The sequence below is a fragment of the Sinocyclocheilus rhinocerous genome, unplaced genomic scaffold (assembly GCF_001515625.1).
Source record: "Sinocyclocheilus rhinocerous isolate Xijiao unplaced genomic scaffold, SAMN03320098_v1.1 scaffold623, whole genome shotgun sequence".
In the NCBI taxonomy this organism is placed as follows: domain Eukaryota; kingdom Metazoa; phylum Chordata; class Actinopteri; order Cypriniformes; family Cyprinidae; genus Sinocyclocheilus; species Sinocyclocheilus rhinocerous.
The window spans coordinates 751,418-771,982 of NW_015644631.1; the positions used below are offsets into that span (position 1 = coordinate 751,418).

Here is a 20,565-nt window from a genome sequence, read left to right on the forward strand (position 1 = left end):
ACAAGTACTTGCCTGACAAAAAAGATTATTTCCTACTATAGCCTTAAAATAGTCAATGAGTACAACACGTCTGGTCCTAATCTAGGGGTCCCGGAGGAAGACCGTGGCCAAATCCACCAAATTCCAACTCGGTGAGTCATTTCTCCAATCAGTCGTTGTGAAATGTCAGCCACTACAGCTGTAGGTAAATGTTTGCACTTGAAGAGCATCTGATTTGTTGACCTTCTCTCTGTTTTTTCTGTCTGATCGGATCCACGTGGCATTTAAGGTCGCATACTCCTCGGCATCTCCAGGGAGTTATGTGGTAAGTGCTGTGAGCTTCTCCATTTACAACAGCCATGAATGTTCACGTCCAGCTGTTAGACATGCATCAGATCACAGATAGTTCTGCGTCCTCATTAGTGGAACCCAATTAATGTTGTTACTAGTCATTACTAGAAGATATTTAATACAGTACTGTACTTTCAAAAGTTTGGTATAATGAAGATTTTTTTTTGTTATTGAAAGAAGGCTCTTCTGCTCACCAAGGCTTCATCTATTTGACCAAAAATACAGTAAAAACAGTAAAATTGTGAAATATTATTGCAATTTAAAAGAGCTGTTTTCTATTGTAATATATTTTAAAATGTAATTTATTCCTGTGATCAAAGCTGAATTTTCAGCATCATTACTCAATTTTAGTAGAAAGACTGAAATAGTATTTTGTAGATCAGTTTATATGAGATGCAAAATGGCATATGATTTTAAGTGTTGTTTTATGAAAAAAAAAAATGATCAAAAGTAAGTGAATTTTTGCTTAAAACAAGAATAATTATCTGCCAGTGAGGTCAGAAATTTTTTTTCCCTTTGAACTGAGTTTATTTTTCTTATCCCATTTACGCATAAACTCACTTAATTTTGATAGATTCCTCAAAAAACAAGATTTAATATCTTAAGTCATTTTGCTTCTATAGCAAAAGTATCTTGATTTAAGAATGTTTAGATATTTTTACTCGATATAGTAATATATTAAATATGTATATTTGCTTAAATGAGGCATATAGCTTGTAGAAAGACGTCTAAAAATCTGGTGATATATCAAATGAAAGTCCTTCACACAGCTAGACACTGCCAGATACACTGAAGCACATTTGAGATACCCAGTGTGACTAAACACATCATTTTAAGACATTTACACAAGATATTCTGTTAAACCGCTGTCAGTAACTCCCTGCTGAGATGATTTGTGGAAGGGAAGCTGTGGTAGCTTACTGAAAGCAGCCAGACAAGACGAGCTTCTCGGGAAAGCAGAGCCGAGTCAGCAGAGAGGAGGAGAGATAATTAGATTTGGGAAGAGGGAGGAAGAAGCAGATATGCACAGTGCTGACCACAGCAAGGGCCTCAGGCCTCTGTCATGAACCACACACACACACACACACACACACACACACACAGGACTGTCCTCACATTTACACCTGTACGTAGCACAAGTGCATGCAAATATAACGAATTATTGTGTGTTACGTGAGATTCAGAACCACATTTGTCTTCTCTTTCTTAGGGTCCACCCGGAGGAGGAGGGCCCCCGGGGACTCCTATCATGCCTAGCCCTGCAGGTAGGACTGCAGAAGATGGTTTTTCATGCATAGTTAAATTTAATTATGGACAGATATATTGAGAGGAAAAAATTAAATAAAATTATATATCATAAAAACAAAATTCACACACACACACACACACACACACACATATATATATATATATATATATACACATTTTTTTAATTTAAATATATTTTTGAATTATACTGATGCAATTTTTTATATTATAATTTTAACAATAACATTTTTATTAAATGTTAGATTTTTTTTAAATATAGCAATAAAATGTTTTTATATTTAAAAAAAATGTTTTTGAGTGTTTTATTTATATACATGTATATAATTTTATTTTTTAAATAATTAGTCATTTATAACAATACATTTCTTATATTTAAATAATGTTTAAGTGTTTACGATGTTAATTTATATATATTTAAGTATTATATATTTTTAAATTATACCATTTGCATATTATTTTCTTTCAAAAATATAACATTTTCTATTATAACAATAAATGTTTTTGTATTTAAAATATTTTTGAGGGTTTGATTTATTTATATATGTATATCATTTTATTTCTTTTATTTTTATTTCTTTTAATAATTTTTTATTTTTTAAGATTTAGAAATATTTATGTACTTACATACTTACTTAAGTGTCCAATACTTTTTCCAACCATATCAGTTGAGCATTAGCTAAAATGTTTTTGATGAGCTTGTGTGTTTGGCTTTACCTCTACAGACTCGACAAACTCGGGAGAAAATATGTACACTCTGATCAACACAGTGCCGCCCGGAGGAAACAGGCAAAATGTAAGAGAGCATGATGAGCTTAAAATATTTACACATGCATCTCAGTTCACATTGAGTTGCATTTGTTCATTCTGTTTTTACTGACAAAACTTTCTGCTCTCTAGTTTTTATAATAACGTTATATGAGCCGTGTGTGTGTTTGACAGTTCCCTATTGGTCCGGGTGGAGATGGTCCAATGGGCAGCATGGCAGGAATGGAGCCTCATCACATGAATGGATCATTAGGTAAGAGCGTCTCTAATACAAACAACCACTTTAGAACGTACTCTTGGACATCTTTGAGTGCTGTCTACTTACTTTGCTTGGAGAGTATCATCTTTAGTGACCAAAAGTGTCCAAATACAATTTCCAGCCATATCAGTTGAGCATTGGCTGAAACGTTGTTGATGCACTTGCATGTTTGGCTCTTCCTCTACAGACTCGACAAACTCTGGAGAAAATATGTACACCATGATCAACACAGTGCCGCCCGGAGGAAACAGGCAAAATGTAAGAGAGCATGATGAGCTTAAAATATTTACACATGCATCTCAGTTCACATTGAGTTGCATTTGTTCATTCTGTTTTTACTGACAAAACTTTCTGCTCTCTAGTTTTTATAATAACGTTATATGAGCCGTGTGTGTGTTTGACAGTTCCCTATTGGTCCGGGTGGAGATGGTCCAATGGGCAGCATGGCAGGAATGGAGCCTCATCACATGAATGGATCATTAGGTAAGAGCGTCTCTAATACAAACAACCACTTTAGAACGTACTCTTGGACATCTTTGAGTGCTGTCTACTTACTTTGCTTGGAGAGTATCAAAGCATGTCATAATTCAATGTGAAATTGCAGCTTTCATGCTTGATTTACTGATTTGTTGTCATTTTTTGCCTTGCATGATTATGCCACCTTGTGGTCATTGAAGATTAATCACGCATTTTAAAAGTACTACCTTTGCAGCTATACATCTACAATATAATTTAATATCAGAAATCTGTATTTTTATTTCTTTAGGGTCAGCTGACATGGACAGTATGTCCAAGGTAAGAGTTGTTGTTTCACATTATAATTAGGACTGTCAATTTATTAAATATTTTAATCAGATTCATTACATGATGATAGATGGGCATTTTTGGCCGCTTTTTCTTGTCTTGTCAAAAGTTCAGCTTTTATTATAATTATTATTATTTAAATGTGTAAATTGACACAAGTTGGGTCATCCACAAACCTTATTGGACTGAAAAATCACACTATCTATCTGTACAGAACTCTCCTGGTAACCTAAGCATGAGCAACCAGCCTGGAACTCCTCGAGATGACGGCGAAATTGGCGGAAATTTCCTCAACCCTTTCCAGAATGAGAGTGTATGTCATTTCCTGTGTGCTAGTGCATTTGTGCTAAAGGTTTACTCAAACTCAGGTCATCCAAGATGTGGAAGAGTTTGTTTCTCAAAGTTACATGTGCATGTGTATGAAAGGACATATATTGATCCTAGAAAGAAAGACGATGGACTTGAACTGTTTTTAACGTAAACAAAAATCATATTTTCTTGAAATATGATGTAAATCGACAGATCTATGTAAACAGATTTATCGCAGTAAACACTTATTAAGATGCAGGGGGGGTGGGTCAAGTTCGTAAAATGACATAATCGCAATGCTAAAAATCAATTACGACGAGAGAGTTTGATTTATATTTTATTGAAACAGGTAGAGTTGTCACAAACAGAAATGTGTTTGTAATTGTATTTGGCCTTCACACATCTGTGCTCCTCCAATGCAGCCCCATCTGATCAGCACCCTGGAGGTTTTGCTTGTATATACAGGAGATTTATTTTTCAGGACGATGCCTACGAAGAACAGCCATTCCATATGTATACTTAAAAAAAAAATCCAACTGTCTGGGGGACGCAAGAGGAACGTCCTCCGAAACTGAACTGAGATCGTCGCACTAGCTTCAGTTACCGTAGAATATTTCTGTCATGTTTTGAAAACACTCCTAATCATGTGACGTACACAGATACAGCGTTTACTGCTCTTATATTACGTTTTCTTTGTGAAAATCTTTGCATGTGAATATGGGAAGGAAGGAAGATTTGATGGAAAAAGGAAACTGGTCCTTTCAGAGGAAGGGCACATGGGTGGGAATTATAATTCCGTACATCTGTCATTCTAATAATCAACTTATTTATACAGCCATTGTTGTGTCACCCGGAGAAACTGTGATTTGCTTTGTTTTTTTTTTATTTCAAGTGGAATTATTATTATTATTAATATTATTATTATTGCGGAATTTCTAAAATATATATGTGAATTTTTTTTATAGCTTGGGGATCTGATTCATCTGTGTCTCTGTGAATTATTTAAAACAATACTGTACAATACCTGAGCTGTTTTCGTGTTTATTTGTAATAACATTTGCCCCTGATTTTTTTCCTGACTACGAGAGAGACCCTTCCAGAATGAGAGTGTATGTCATTTCCTGTCTGCTAGTGCATTTGTGATTTAACTTTGACAAGAGCCACTCATCCATTAAAGAGTTTATGTAATGCTTATTTTATATATTTGTATTTTTTGTATATTTTTCAATTATAACAATAACATTTTATATTTAAGAAATGAAGTGTGTAAGATTATGTATTTATGCATATTTTATATACACTCAAAAATGACAATTTGCTAAAATTCTTGCTCACCCTCAGGCCATCCAGGATGTAGATTTTGTTTCTTCATCTGAACAGATTTGGAGAAATGTAGCATTACATCACTCGCTCACCAATGGATCCTCTGCAGTGAATGGGTGCCGTCAGAATGAGAGTCCAAACAGCTGATAAAAACATCACAATAATTCACCAGTAATCCACACCACTCCAGTCCATCAATTAACATCTTCGGAATTTCTTATATATGTGAATTTTTTTTATAGCTTGGGGATCTGATTCATCTGTGTCTCTGTGAATTATTTAAAACAATACTGTACAATACCTGAGCTGTTTTCGTGTTTATTTGTAATAACATTTGCCCCTGATTTTTTTCCTGACTACGAGAGAGACCCCATCATGAGTGTACAACATTTTCATTTGACTTACTTGATGTTTGATTTTGTGAAGTGTTTATTTTCTACCTTGTGTTGACTTTTGTAAATACACAGAGAAGTCTAATGAAATATGTCTGTGGTTTGAAGTTAAAAATGCTTTAACTGATGGACTGGAGTGGTGTGGATTATTGTGATGTTTTTGTCAAATCATTTTGCTTGTGTGCTAAGCTAGTGTTCATTGACAAATTTGTCTGTTTACACAAGATAAAATATGTACATATTTTAGCTTTTATAATATATAGATTAACATTTTATAATATTTATGTGCAAATGATTAAGGTTTAGCTAGATTCGCCAGATTATTAGTCAATTATCTATAAATCTATAAAAATATTATAAAATACAATTTACACTAAAGTCACTGATATCATAATGGAAACCAGTCAGCCTCTTGTTTGTTTGCTGATCCCTTAACTATCTTAACTACCATTAACTAAGCGTCTGTTTTGTGGTTGAAAAGACAACTCCACTATCTTTATATATATATATATATATATTACTGTATAGACACCACCTTATGTTTTGACTTCCTTTAAAGGGAAAACAAGTTGGTGTGATTGTTGCTATTTTGTTGATTTGATTTAGTCAGTTCGGTAGAATTTAATTGTGTATTATGTATTATTGCTAATTGGTTACTAGTCATACAATTTTAGATCAGTTCAGGCCTGTTCACTCCAACCATAAAGTTTTAAAAATTGCTCAATAGCCCATTCTCACCAAGAACGATAAGGTTTTAGTAATTGTTTTTATTCTGTGAGAATAGTGGAGTCTTAATATAAATGAAACGCTCGAGCTCTTGGTTGGGTTCTTTTGTTTTTATTGTTCATCAGCTGGAAAGAAATGTCTCTGAACGTGATTATCGCGGTATTGTTCCTCTGTGTCCTTACAGCTTTCCTGTAGGCTTTCCGATTCTCATAGAATTAGAATGATTATTAAATCTTTATAGTTATCGTCTTTGGTGTGAACGAGCCTTTTTCATAACACTTGGTGTTGTTGGTGTAAAAACAAGACCTTAACTCTAAATAGCGAAAGTCCACAACATTCAGAGCGAGTTTTTCAGGGTGATAAAAATATTGACGGCCAATCAAAATAAATCCGAATTTAAACACTCGCTGCAGTTTTTGACAGAACACTGAACGTCGTCGGTGTAAATTTGACTTTTTTTGTTTGCTGTTTTGGTGCACCAGAGCTCCTCAATTCTGCCACCTTACATTACGTCCGTCAACACTCAGCAGCTTTATGACTCTCTCACATAAAACAAGTTAATTAACACACATGGCGATTACATCACAATCTATGTGTCGTAACAGCAACTGCAGCACAGGTGTGTGTGTGTGTGTGTGTGTGTGTGTGTCCTGCAGCTTGCAGTAGTTCAGGTATTCAGCTTGGCTGTTTGGCGAACGTCACATGGTCCCACAGAACGTCCAAGTTGGCCAGAGTTGAGGTCACCTGGCAACGGCCTTGAAAAGAGAGAGACGAGCTGACCTCCCGTTATTTCTACTCTCCACAACTCTGAACGAGCCCCCATGGATCAGAACTGTTCAAGAGGAATGTCAGACACGGACGGATCCTGCGACAAGGCACGGAAGAAAGAGTCCGGCCCGGTAGAGGTGCAGATGTGCCAGTCCGTCCTGCCCTGCCATGCAAACCACCTGGAAGAACTGGGTGCGGGACAGCTGCTGAAGTGGATGGACACTACCGCCTGTCTGGCAGGTGAGTGGGACTGTGTGCTGTAGATGCAGATGTGGGATGGAGTTGGTGACCAGATAGTTGCTTGTTTGATTCCTTTAACAAATGTATTGAAAGGTTACATCATGACCTTTCCATCTGTCACATTAACATTTGTAAGATTTATTTCAAATGAAAAAGTTTTCGGTTTAATAAACTAATGTTGTCAATGAATAATAATGGATAATTGGATATGCCTATTTGCTGGGGAATTTTTGGATGCAGTAATTCATTTAGATTTGTATGCTAACTAATGCTTTTTATTTTGAAGTAGGCTAAAAAGTGAGATTATTGGTGTAAGATGCCCCTTTCAGAACTAGGACAGAAGATCACCTGTGGCATCTTGTTGATGGTGTTTTAATTTTTTTTTTATTTAATCATTTCAGTTATAAATTCAGTTCATATATAATATTTCATTGTTCATCACAACCTGTAGGCCAGTTGAGTGGAATCATTGTCTAGAGGCATAGTTTGTTGCTATTATGACATCAGTTTAATTAAAAACATAAGACTGCATAGAATTAATAGAATTACAGTATATAGTGCAATTCAGATTCTGTAATTCAGGGGTTCTGTTGAGTTTGATAGGTTTTTTCCCCCCTGATTATTATAAGTAAATAATTAAATGTGAAAATTACGTTTAAATATTATCATTATAAAATTATTATACCTTTTTACATGTCTAAATTATTAACTAATTATCTAAAATATTAAAATAATTGAATTTATAGATAAATTGTCAAAACATTTAGATATAAAATATTTGATTTACTATTTTAAGTCAAGTTTATTTGTATAACGCTTTATACAATTCAAAATGCTTCAAAGTAAAATCAGTGTGAGAGTCACAAAATTCAACTTCAGGAATCGATAGTGTCAATAAAGACAACTTTTTCAAAATATAATAATTAAAAATATAAGTTTACTTCACTGGTCTAATGTAAGGCGGTCGTCTAATAATCCTATAGTAGTGGGACAAGATCGCCCCCTTTCATGGTTTTGTGTAGTAACAACAACTAAAACAGCAAATGTTCATTTATTTCCCTTAGTAATATGCATCATCATCCTGTACATAGCAAAGATTAAAATATGTAACTATTGAGCAGTAAATTATTAATTGCTTAAATATCCTATCCTGTAAATACATTTGGATGAAAGAGTCTTCTTAATGACTACTTAGTCTTGCCAATGACACGGTGATCTTTAATAAATTGCAAAAACAAGAACGCCGAAACCTCGACTGACCTGCAGAAGCAGTAAAAATGTCCTTTTTCCAAAACAACCTAGTGTATTATCAGCCCATCAGAGCAGGTTCAGATAAGCAGTCACCTTTGGACTATGAAGGAGGAAGGTAACTAGCATCCATCTACCTTTTACCCACAAATCTGGTGTGAATCCATATTTCTCCGCCACTGAAGAAAAGAGGCTTGAGGAAGGCACACATCAATGATTTACATGTGTCCTCTCTGATAGTAGACGCTCCATCTCCTTCCTGTTTCTGCTCCAGTTAGACACATGAAATATAAATAACAGTGACAAGCAAATATGAACAATAAGTGTATACCCATCTTTGATGGTTCATATAGTGGTTCATGCTTATAAGTCTTTTTCCTTCATTTCTTCCTTCAAGCTGAAAGACATGCAGGAATGGCGTGTGTAACGGCTTCCATGGATGATATCCAGTTTGAAGAGACTGTAAGGTACTAGAATGTGTCCTTTATCACTTAAAGGAAAATTTACTCACCATCTTGCCATCCAAGATGTAGATGAGTTTGTTTCTTCATTGGAACAGATTTGGAGAAATTTAGCATTACATCACTTGCTCATTAATGGATCCTCTGCAGTGAATGGGTGCCGTCAGAATGAGAGTCCAAACAGATGATAAAAACATTATAATAATACATAAACAACTCATAGTTTGGCCAGAAGCAATGGTTAAAACATCTTCATGATGGATTTTGTTTACAAGCATGCAGTAACATGTTAACTGATGGACTGGAGTCTTGTGGATTACTTGTGGATTATTGTGATGTTTTTATCAGCTGTTTGGACTCTCATTCTGACGGCACCCATTCACTGCAGAGCATCCATTAATGAGCAAGTAATGTAACGCTAAATTTCTCCAAATCTGTTCTGATGAGGAAACAAACTCATCTACATTTTGTATGGTCTGATGAGTACATGGTTTGGTTTTCATTTTTGGGTGAACTATTCCTTTAACTTGACTTACCCGAGTAGAACATCCGTGTTGATCCTGAAACAAGAGTCTTAGAAACCAATCATATTTTAGTGACAAGTCTAAGGTTATGTTTCGCGAATGCTGGATCAAGTCCTCTGGAGTACCTCATGTTGTGTGATAAATTGATCTGTTATCATATCATATCTCTCTGTATTTCAGGGTTGGGCAGGTTATCAATATCAAAGCCAGAGTGAACAGGGCTTTCAACACCAGTATGGAGGTAATACAAGACGAAACACATTTACAGTATTAAATATTAACGAAATAACTATAATGCATTCCTGTGTCTGATCCGGTCACTGTTTTATCAGGTAGGCATCTATGTAACAGTACAGGAGGTGCTCAGTGGAGTGACGAAGAAGGTTTGCGTGGCCTTCTCCACGTTTGTCGCCAAACCAACAGGAACACACAAGGTGAGGAAACGTCTCTGTCAAGATGGTACCCTAGAATTTGGGTTCCCAGTCAAATCTAAATTTTACACTACTGATCAAAAGTTTTGGGTCTGAAAGAGCAAGGGTGCATTAAATTGATCAAAAGTGACTAAAGAAATGTTATAATATCACAAACGTTTTCTATTTCAAATAAATGCCAACCGTTTGAAATGTATATTCATCAAAAAATCCTGGAAAAAAGTATCAGTTTCCACAAAAATATTAAGCAGCACAACTGTTTTCAACGTTAATAATAATAAGAGATGTTTATTGAGCAGCATATCAGCATATTAGAATGATTTCTGAAGGATCATGTGACACTGAAGACTGGAGTAATGATGCTGAAAATTCAGCTTTGATCACAGGAGTAAATTACATTTGCAAATATATTCAAATAGAAAACAGTTATTTTACATTGCAATAATATTTCACAACATTATTGGTTTTACAGTATTTTTAATCAAATAAACGCTGCCTTGGTGAGCAGAAGAGACTTCTTTTCAAACAAATTCAAAAATTGGGTTTATATTGGGTATATAAGCCCAATATGTGTCGTTTCATGTAAATGCTGCAATCAGCATGATATAAATATTTTAATTTAATATGGATATCAGCACTTGTTATATAATTTTTATGAACATTACTGTCATGTGCAATGGTAGCTGCAGATACTCATTAAATCCATCTTTAAAATCCAGAATATTACTTTAAAATGTCAAGTAAAAATCTTAACGTGTCACATTTGATTTATTCGTTTTAAAGATCAATATTAGTCAATTTTGTAACTGGATACTATTAAAATAGCACCTTTGTAGGATGTCTCAAACAGCAAAATTTTATTGTGACATCTACAATGAGCAGCGACATTTGATAACAGTGACAAACATGTGCATACAACCTCTCTCGTGCTTTAACTTTATGTATATAGAAATATAATTGTTCCTAAATATTCATTGATATCTATTTCTGCAGGTGTCTCTGAAACCCTTGGACGTTCAGGGCTCGGTAGAGGAAATGCTGGAATATTCACTAGCTTCAGAGAGACGACGACTCCGTCTCTACAACGAAGAGGCCTTCAAGAACCTCATGAAGGACTATTACAACCTTCAAGACAAGGGTTAGCACTTTACTTGAGCTCTGTCATTAAATTAGTATATACTAGTGTCTGCGTATGAGGTTCTGAGATGGGTGGTGTATTGAGTGATCTGCAAGCTATTATGTCACACCTCAGTTTACTCCAGGAGATTGTACTTCTAAGAGCTTCACCAAGTCATGGAAACAAACTTCATTGGTTGTTCATTGGCAATAAATCCTGAAAGAACAAATGGTGCAACATTTGCTATTAAAATCACTGCCCAAACACACTCGGTGTCTCCAGTGGAAAGAATCCCATGATAGAGTCAGCCAGAGGACAGACTTAACAAGAGCCACCACAACTTGGCAATGGAATCAGAAGTTCCAGTCATGAGTCAATGCGCACACATTCATGACAGCGTCACTCGAAAAAGCTGCTGTAGATAATAGGGCTGGGTAAAAATATCACATTTACCTCAGAAAAACATATTCGGTGACCATTAACTCATTAGTCAGAGAGAAAAATAAACTGTAGAAGAGGGGCATTTTGCTAAATATATGCACCATATAACATATTCATTATAAATTTTACTGTTCTTCAATGTTTCATTTATGTTTGAATTAATCCATCAAGTTTTTATGACAGCCACCATTATGTTTATATATATAAAAAAAAAACGAATTGAAGTTGAAATATTATTATGTAATTGTAACTTTATTATTTAAAAAACTTCATTAATGTAATTTTAACAAATCAGTCCATTTTAACCTTCAATATTATAGCAATGTATTACTGACGCTCATGTATATTTTACAGCATTAGTTGAGAGATTTTTTTTTCCTTGAGGACATTTGGTATGTACTGTACCTGATATATATCCGAAATAATCGATATTGAATTGGTAATCGAATCGAATCGCAAGCTTGTGAATGAGAATCGGATCGAATCGTGAAATTTGTGTCAAAACCCAGCCCTAGCAGATAAAGTTAATAATGAACAGGATTTGTTGACATTTCAGGACTGTGTAGCAGGAAGCCCGTCGCGCCCGTGGTGTCGACTGAGCTCACGCGGGTCGAGAGCATTGAGCTGGTGCTGCCGCCACACGCCAATCACCATGGAAACACATTTGGAGGACAGATCATGGCCTGGATGGAGAACGTGGCTACAGTAGCAGCCAGGTACCAGATCCAGTAACATGCGTATTCATGCGTGGGCAGTTTTATGTTTCTTTGGTCTAACAGCATTTCTACATGGTGGATCCAGGCTAGATCACTCCTTGGGATTATGGGTACTGTAGTTCTTTTACTGGAAATAATAAATCTGTATTTCATCTTCTGTGTGTGTTTCTTTTCTCCTAGTCGTTTGTGTGGCTACTATCCTTCTCTCGGAGCTGTGGACATGTTTCGATTCCGTGGTCCGTCCAGTGTCGGTGACAGACTGGTGTTCAAAGCGATGGTCAATAATGCCTTTCAGACCAGGTACAGTAGCTATATAACCTGACTGCTGCAGATGTGCAATCATAAACAAAACAACCTTCTTTTGAAGCATTAACTGTCAGGACTGTTAAAGACAACATGCATTTGTAATATGACATATTTGGTAATTGCCACATCACATCACTGGACATCACTTACAATAACACCAGGCAGATTTATTAAGGAAGTAAATGGGGTACATTTAGATTTCGTATTGACTTTAATACTAACATCTAATAAACTGAGGAATATTATAAATGCATTGTTCTCTTATTCTGTGCATCAGTGTGGAGGTGGGTGTTCGGGTGGAGGCGTATAACTGTGAGGAGTGGAATGAGGGAACACCAAGACACATCAACAGCGCCTCCATGATTTATTACATCCCAGGATGTGGCGGTGAGAAAAAGACGTTTCCTGATGTCACCTACACAACTCTTGTGAGTTATTTACATGTTCAGCAACACAAGAATAGTCATTATATATAACAGCTCTGAGCCACACTTAAAGGGTTAGTTCACCCAAAAATGAAAATTAGGCTGTGTTTTACTCACCCCAGAGGCATCCTAGGTGTATGTGACTTTTTTCTTTCAGACGAATCCAGTCGGAGTTATATAAAAAATTGTCCTGGCTATTCCAAGCTCTACTACAACACCCGCTGACTGCAACGATAGAGCTTGGAATAGCCAGGACAATTATTAATATAACTCCGACTGGATTCGTCTGAAAGAAGAAAGTCATATACACCTAGGATGCCTCGGGGTTGAGTAAAACAGCCTAATTTTCATTTTTGGGTGAACTAACCCTTTAAAGGCACATGAATTGTATCATTTTATTTTTTTAAGGATGGAGAAAGACGATTTATTGGTGCTGTTGTCAGGAAGAGAATTCGCATGGCCAGGTACTTTCTGTACAAAACATTCTCAAAAAATCAGTAAAAGTGAAAACTTTATCTTTAAATTCTTCATTGTTTAAGAAACATACCTAATTTATCTTTCCAGAAAACACATTCTGTACTCAGGAAATGAGGGACCAATTTCTGTGCCTTGGGACAGAACTAATCAGGTACCACAAAAAATAAAATAACATAATCATTAAAAAAAAATAGTCAATGCCTAAATTCAGATTTCAAATAGAATAAAATAATTAGCTTTTAATAAATAAATAATACACTGAATAATTTTGCTTATTTAAAAAATATATTGTTGTAATTATATTGAGGTATTATAAATGATACTGAAGTGATAAGTATTTCAAACGTTGTTTCAAACACTAGTGTGCTACCAGTTGAATTCAGTGAGTGGTAGATTTAGAATATTTTGTGCAAAAATGTCACTTCTAGAAGTGTGATCAAATGAAAAAGTCTACATATCATTATTGATATAATTTCCAGTTAATTAGTGACATGAAATGGAGCGCGTTGCATTATAGGATACTGTTTTCCACATAATGGCTGCATCTGAAATCTCATACTTCCCTACTATATACAGTAGTAGGCGAAAAACAGTATGTGAAAAGCGTAGTTTGTCCAAATGCACAGTGTTCATAAAACAGTAGGCGAGAAGTACCTGGATGACTTAATACTTAATAAGGTCACACATACACCCAGATTATATTCATACTACACATTCATATCATATAGAACGTAACTTTGATTGGTTGCAAAGTAATTACTTATTCAAAAGTACATATTCAGAGAGTATGAGATTTTGGACCCAACCAATGTGTTCTAGAAAAACAGAAAGCTCCCTTAACAGTATACATGCTGCATACTACATACTGCTTATTCCAAACATACCCATTGTTATTGAGCAGGACAAACGTTCTGTATGTGTAACATCTCTGCCCTCTGCAGGTGTATTTGGGCTATAACAACGTGGCAGCTCTCACAGTCTTAGCTGGAAAGCGAGGCTGGGAGGCCAGTAACATCAATGATAAGGTCAACACTTTATTTATTCTAGATGATGCATCTGTTTATGTCTAGTATGTGGCTAGCATGCTGAATTTACTTGTGTTCTGCAGGTAGGAGTCTACGTGCATGAGGAGGCAGATAAGCTGAGTTTAAAAGTTGAGATGAAGGTCAAAACTACGGCTTTTTATGCTTTCTCGCTGCTCGCTGACCTGCCATTACGGCCACAGTGGGACAAAAACTATTTGTAGGCTAATAAGAGTTTGTTACATCCCTCTATCTTAAATGTATCGTGCTAAAAGTTTTGCGATTACATAAAATAGTTTTTCACAGTCTACATCCTTCCGTATGTCCTCCAGGAGCTGTGAAGAGGTCGAGAAAGCAGATGAGGAGGAAACCATTTATCACATTAAATGCACCACTGTCAATGGAAGCAAAAGTCGGGACTTCGTGGTTCTGTTGTCTAAAAGGCAACCCTGCAAAGATGGGTATGATTCCACTGCTAACATGAGTGATTCTGTTTTGGATAAACAAATCTTTAATGTTATTAAAGGAATAGTTCACCCAAAAAATGAAAATTTGCTAAAACTTTACTCACCCTCGAGCTGTCCAAGATGTAGATGAGTTTGTTGTTTATGTTTGTTATTGGAAGAGATTTATTTTCGCATTCCATCACTTGCTCACCAATGGATGCTCTGCAGTGAATGGGTGCCGTCAGAATGAGAGTCCAAACAACTGAAAAAACATTACAGAAATCCACAAGTAATCTACACACCACAACAATGGACTGGAGTGGTGTGGATTACTTGTGGATTATTGGGAGGCTTTTATCAGTTGTTTGGACTCTCATTCTGACGGCACCCATTCACTGCAGAGGATTCATTGGTGAGGAAGTGATGTAATGCTAAATTTCTCCAATTCTCTTCCAATAAAGAAACAAACTCATCTACATCTTGAATGGCCTGAGGATAAGTACTTTTTGAGCAATTTTTTAATTTTTAAGTGAACTATTCCTTTAATGTGAGGCTCAAAACTGTATTTTTACCATCACAGAGACCCGTATGTCATAGCACTCCGGTCCGTCACCGTGGCAACAGTTCCACCGGAGGAGAACTCTATTCGGAGCGAAGTTAAATGTGCAGGATTCCTCGTTCACGAAATAGGCTATTCAACCTGCAAGGTACCACTATAACATCTGAAACTCAATAAAAACATCACTCTCATGCTCAATCTGATCATTTCTGGTTGCTGTTCTAGGTGTCGTACTACAACCAGGTGACCTCTGGAGTGCTGCCCTATGTGGAGGGAAACATAGCCGGCTGGTCCAAATCTATGGAAGAGACGGCAATGTCCTGCATTTCATTTCTGGAGCAAGATTTGCTGACCACACAGTTCTGATGTGCAACATTAGGACAATTCTAGTACAGTTGTTTAAAAATAAGGTTATGATAACAACTGCCATGATTGTGATCATAAAAATTGTCAGTTATAGCATTGCATGTATTTCTGAAGGCCCATTTACACCAAGAACGATAACTGTAAAGCCAACTATAATGGTATCTGTATTAGATATTAAGAATTATAGTTGTAGTGTGGACTTCGCTATTCTCATAGTATTATTAGAACAATTATTTAAATTTGACAGTTTATCATTTTTGTCTTTGGTGTCAACAGGTCTGAAGGCTACCGATAAAACCATAAATATCTATGGTACAATATGCATCATATGACTAAACATGCATTATCCTTTTCACAGTCCACACTCTTCAAAGTGTCCGAGGCCATGATAAAATCTGTGATGATTAAATAATTGTGAAAGTTGTCAATTACAGCATTGTATTTAGGGCTTATAAACAACGCAGTAACAGCCTCAACGACACAACGTAGAACCAACAACCTTTTAGCCATGTTGTTACAACGTTGCTAAAAGGTTGGCTACGTTGAGGCAACGTTCTGTGTTTGTTGGGTAACCGGCTCCAGCCAAGTTTTGCATTTACAGTGAGTTCAGACCTTAAGTGAGAAGTCAATAAAAAAAAAGATTTATGTATAAACAATCAAATAATTCAAGAATAAAGTCATCAGATGGTTTTGGATATGTAGCTACATGAAGAAAATGACATGCAGTTGTATTTTGATGTCAAATTAAAATTAATTGGTATTGTAATATTAATATAAATAATTAACAATTGTGATATGGATCATAATTGTGTAGCCTTAGTTCTGTATTATACTGCAGAATCAATGCTTTATAATCCTACTAATTATTTAGCAGTCGGAACGGATTTAGCGGCAACTTGAACGCATGCGTCATTCGCCCGTGCGTGTCACGTCATATCCGTACATAAAGAAAATAAGCTTAAAGTTGTCACAAACGAATGAGAAAAACTGACAAGGAATTGCTCAAAACAGCAATAACAAAAAAAAATTCCTTCTGCTCTGATAAGATGTCTTGTATCCATTTCTAAACCTGTTCCGCGAACCGCATTCATCTGCGCAAACCCAAATTATGTTCTTCTGCAAGACGCGTGCAGTTTAATTCGTAACCGCTAGAGGGCCAAAAGTTACATGAAGTAATATGGCACACACTTCACAACACTCTTTTATAGAGTATATTTGTACAAAGTGTCTTATAAATAAATGCTGCTTTTCATATTCAGATTCTCTTCTCTTTCTTGAGCATATAAATGAAAACAAACATCATGATTAAAACTTAAATTTCTAAGTCAGGCACAAATGTGATGTTCACAAGTCTCAGGCAATTTCATCATGAGGACCTTTAATTGCAAGTAAATGCTCTCAAAACAGGAAGGGTCACTTTTGTTTGTGTCTAAAAACATCAGAGGAAGACAGTCAATCACCAGTGAGTCCATAACTGCAGAAAGCAAATCTAAATTGCAACGATCAGTTAAATAGTCCATTGCTATATTTCCCCTCAAAACAGCTGTGGATCAGAACACCACCACCTTGTCTTTTTTGGGTTGTGCTTTCTTCACAGGCACATGGACGTCCTCGTGGTCGGCGCTGATTCTATTGGACAGCCGGCCGAGGGTGATGGAATTAGCTGCAAAAAAGAAGTTCACTTAGATGTTTCCATTTCAGTTAAAGAAGAAGATACCAGATTTTCAGTGGACATGGTCACATTATTAACTGATCAACTCACTTGAGTTCTGGTGTTCAGGACAATCTTTCTGAAAGTGTTCCACTGAACCACAAACCCGACAGCAACCGCCTACAGGAGCAAAACACCACAACATGAGTGTTAAAATTCACAGATATTTAGTGCTTAAACGGGTAAATCACTGACCTGCAGCATACAGTCCCTTTGGGTTATCAGGACAGGCCTTTGACAGATGTCCAGTCTGACCGCAGATAAAACACTTGGCATATGGGTAATTACCTAGAAAAGAGCTGCATTAATGTGTTAAGTCATAGCAGGTTTGATTTTTTTTTTCTCACTCTGTCCAAAAGTCTCATTCAACTCGTACCCATGGCAGGATCCACTTTAGCACGACATCTCTGGATCTCATGTTCAGTGGAACCACACCGATAACAGATCCCGCGGCCCATCTCTTCATCGTTATCCGCCTGTGGGCAGTCAGCGAGACCGTGACCAGGCTTCCGGCAGTTGAAGCAGATCTAGATTGAAAATATGAGAAAATGTGTCAGATATTTCATTGTAGACTATCTATGGAAGCTTATTTCCACCATTGAATAATAAAGTAAAAAATGTAATTGCAACAACTTCATCTCAACTCGCAACCGAGTTTATTTCTTAGAATTCGGAGTTTATATTTTCACAGAATTGCCAGAAAAAAAAATCAGAATTGTGACATGAAGTCAAAATATTAAAATTTTTCCCCTTTGCAATTGCGAGTTTATCTCTCACAATTTATTTCTTAGATCTGAGTTTATATATCTCAATTGTGTGTTTATATCCCACAATCAAGTTTTTTTTTTTCTCTGAGAATTGTGAATTTAAATCTCACAATTCTGAAGTTTTTTTTTTTCTTTGAATTGCAAGTTTATATCTTGTGATTCTGAGATTTCTTAGAACTGTTTATCTCGCAATTCTGAGTTTTTTCCTCAGAATTTAATTATGGTGGTAATTACTTTTTTATTCCTTGGTGGAAACTATTCTCACAATTCTGACTTTTCCCCCCTTCGCAATTCTGAGTTTATATCTAACAATTCAGACTTTTTTTCTCAAAATTGTGAGTTTATATCTCGGAATTCTGAGTTTATATCTCCCAATTTTCTCTGAATTGTGAGGAAAAGTATGAATTGTGAGGGGAAAATGTCAGAATTGTGAGATATAAACTCAGAATTGCGAGCGGAAAATAATTGTGAGTATCAATTACCCTTTTTATACGCTTCCCAGATAATCATGTTATATCCAGTTCCTCACCATATTGTTCTTTGTGGTGTTTTGTCTCTTTATCCGTCTGTTCTCTCGTCGCGCGTCTTTCTTCAGTGCCGTTGCCACTTCTCCCCTCAGATCCCGGTCCCGGCCTGTCTGACCGGTCTGCTTTAAATACTCCAGAAACCCGTTCACGTCGTCACTGTCATGCTCTCGTTTCTTCTTTTTCGGGTTGTGTTTCTTTACACCTGGTCCCTGCTGGATGTGTCGGCCACCGGCTCTTGTTCCTGCTTCTCCTGCATTCCCACTCGCCTTCAGCTGCTTCCATGGTGTGGCGTCTGCTGCTTTGTGTTTATGGACGTTGTTCGCTCGGGCCCACCTCGTCATTTTGAGTTCTGTTAGAATGAGAGAATAAGTTCATGATCAGATAAATAACATATTTACTATATGCCAGGGGTGGCGAACGTCGGTCCTGGAGAGCCCGATATCAACCCTAATCAAACACACCCGAACAAGCTAATCAAGGTCTGAAGGGTTACTAGAAAGCTACAGGCAGGTGAGTTTTAATTAGGGTTGGAGCTGAACTCTGCAGGGCTGCGGCTCTCCAGGACCGGAGTTCGCCACCGCTGCTATATGCTATAATATATAAACTATTATAACCATATTTCTGCCTATATACCAGAGTCCATATACTAACAAACAATCCATATACTATAAAAGTGCCATGACAATATACCATGTTGTTCACCATGAAAGTGCTTTGAAATACTATGGTGAATATGGTAAACATTCAGTACCATAGTATACAGCTAAGTATTTGTCACAACACAAAAAATATATATAATAGCATATAGAAAGAACATAACTATTACACATCTTTAAACCGAAATGTATCTAATTTACAATAACAATAACTTTTGATACTATGGTAATTTGCCAGAAACTAAATTTGACCAAGGTCAAATTTCACAGATAGCATGAACAATCATAATCAAAAACTGATTTTTGGGAAAAAAATACCCCGTTATTTCAAAACGGGCGAACATTCGGCAGATAAATCTCTATAAAACATTCCTGGTTAGTGGAAATCTCTCTCTTGTAATAAAACATATAATTACTAAATTAATTTTACACGCTCACCACAAAAGAATATCTTCAGATATCAGCTGTCAACAACAAAACAGTTCACGTGTGTTTTTCTGTGTCTTACCAATAAAACCGTCCGGAATGAAACTACAACATGAGCGTTTTGGTTCCCACCGCTGTTGTAAACGGGCCCTCATTGATTGAAGTTCATAGAACTAATTGTCAATCAAGAGCCCCAGGTGGCCAAATAATTAGCAAATCCAGGACGTCTGTCTAGTAGTCGTTTCATATAATAGTGTCCCTGTTTCCACAAGTTAGCAACTGTTTAAAATGCTGTGGTTAATTTTACTATTTGCATGGCTTTATGAAGGTACACCGATCACACATATCTGTCACAAGTTCTTCATAAATTAATTATATTCTAAGTTTACATTTGTGGTAATAGCAGATTAAAATAAGGCTGTTTTTATGTTTAAGCGTGGGGAACTCCTGTGGATAGGCTGAAGGCCACTGATATCCAGTATGATGAAGGTAAAACTGGGCTGCTTTTTTTTTTAAATCAACTAAACTTAATTTATATGACGCAATTTCTTTTATCCACAGGATACTCACCAAAGAGTGGACCGCCTCCTCTGATAAAGACAAGTGAAACACAGCTGGGTAAGACATTTGTGTACACGACAGCATGACCCATCAGAGCATTTAGACCTGATTAAATGTTTGTCAATGTCTTTAACAGATTTTGAGGGAGACTATGCTGTACAGGAGGGGGGTATCTTGCTACCAGTAAGCCCAA

General features: G+C 36.3%; 4 protein-coding genes across 9 annotated transcripts in view; 3 read left to right on the forward strand and 1 right to left on the reverse strand.

Annotated features, from left to right (window-relative positions):
• Positions 1 to 6,728, forward strand: part of LOC107758575 (single-stranded DNA-binding protein 2-like) — a 76,566-nt gene extending 69,838 nt beyond the window's left edge. Inside the window, exons 10-17 of the mRNA XM_016576347.1 lie at positions 86 to 131; positions 269 to 304; positions 1,541 to 1,595; positions 2,811 to 2,881; positions 3,028 to 3,106; positions 3,390 to 3,418; positions 3,642 to 3,815; positions 6,660 to 6,728. Coding sequence (XP_016431833.1) covers positions 86 to 131; positions 269 to 304; positions 1,541 to 1,595; positions 2,811 to 2,881; positions 3,028 to 3,106; positions 3,390 to 3,418; positions 3,642 to 3,815; positions 6,660 to 6,728 — 559 coding nt within the window. The remainder of the gene's footprint in view (positions 1 to 85; positions 132 to 268; positions 305 to 1,540; positions 1,596 to 2,810; positions 2,882 to 3,027; positions 3,107 to 3,389; positions 3,419 to 3,641; positions 3,816 to 6,659) is intronic.
• A 267-nt stretch (positions 6,729 to 6,995) lies between these two features.
• Positions 6,996 to 16,395, forward strand: acot12 (acyl-CoA thioesterase 12). The gene is made up of 15 exons (XM_016576426.1): positions 6,996 to 7,185; positions 8,831 to 8,900; positions 9,599 to 9,659; positions 9,751 to 9,852; positions 10,843 to 10,987; positions 11,964 to 12,123; positions 12,304 to 12,423; positions 12,707 to 12,857; positions 13,263 to 13,318; positions 13,419 to 13,482; positions 14,273 to 14,356; positions 14,440 to 14,573; positions 14,686 to 14,814; positions 15,380 to 15,506; positions 15,584 to 16,395. Exons 1-15 carry the CDS (start codon positions 6,999 to 7,001, stop codon positions 15,722 to 15,724), a joined length of 1,731 nt encoding a protein of 576 aa, XP_016431912.1. The 5' UTR covers positions 6,996 to 6,998; the 3' UTR covers positions 15,725 to 16,395.
• Positions 16,396 to 17,085: 690 nt separating this feature from the next.
• On the reverse strand, positions 17,086 to 19,988 carry LOC107758643 (zinc finger CCHC domain-containing protein 9-like). Of its 5 annotated transcripts, none has more exons than XM_016576429.1 (7): positions 19,894 to 19,988; positions 18,732 to 19,078; positions 17,812 to 17,962; positions 17,631 to 17,723; positions 17,487 to 17,555; positions 17,290 to 17,387; positions 17,086 to 17,198 (listed from the first exon to the last, which is right to left on the reverse strand). In XM_016576429.1, the coding sequence occupies exons 1-7, from the start codon at positions 19,964 to 19,966 to the stop codon at positions 17,181 to 17,183; spliced, it is 849 nt and encodes a 282-aa protein (XP_016431915.1). In that variant the 5' UTR covers positions 19,967 to 19,988; the 3' UTR covers positions 17,086 to 17,180. The 5 variants fall into 5 exon arrangements, with proteins under 5 accessions (XP_016431915.1, XP_016431914.1, XP_016431917.1 ...); XM_016576428.1 differs by having other exon boundaries at positions 17,086 to 17,213; XM_016576431.1 differs by having other exon boundaries at positions 17,086 to 17,213; positions 19,824 to 19,963.
• Positions 19,989 to 20,028: 40 nt separating this feature from the next.
• LOC107758644 (zinc metalloproteinase nas-14) overlaps positions 20,029 to 20,565 on the forward strand; it is a 7,776-nt gene continuing 7,239 nt past the window's right edge. The window contains exons 1-4 of one of the 2 annotated variants that reach the window (XM_016576433.1): positions 20,029 to 20,139; positions 20,247 to 20,300; positions 20,373 to 20,429; positions 20,509 to 20,555. In XM_016576433.1, the coding sequence (XP_016431919.1) occupies positions 20,100 to 20,139; positions 20,247 to 20,300; positions 20,373 to 20,429; positions 20,509 to 20,555 (198 nt within the window). In that variant the 5' untranslated portion in view covers positions 20,029 to 20,099. The remainder of the gene's footprint in view (positions 20,140 to 20,246; positions 20,301 to 20,372; positions 20,430 to 20,508; positions 20,556 to 20,565) is intronic. The other variant, XM_016576435.1, reaches the window with a different exon arrangement.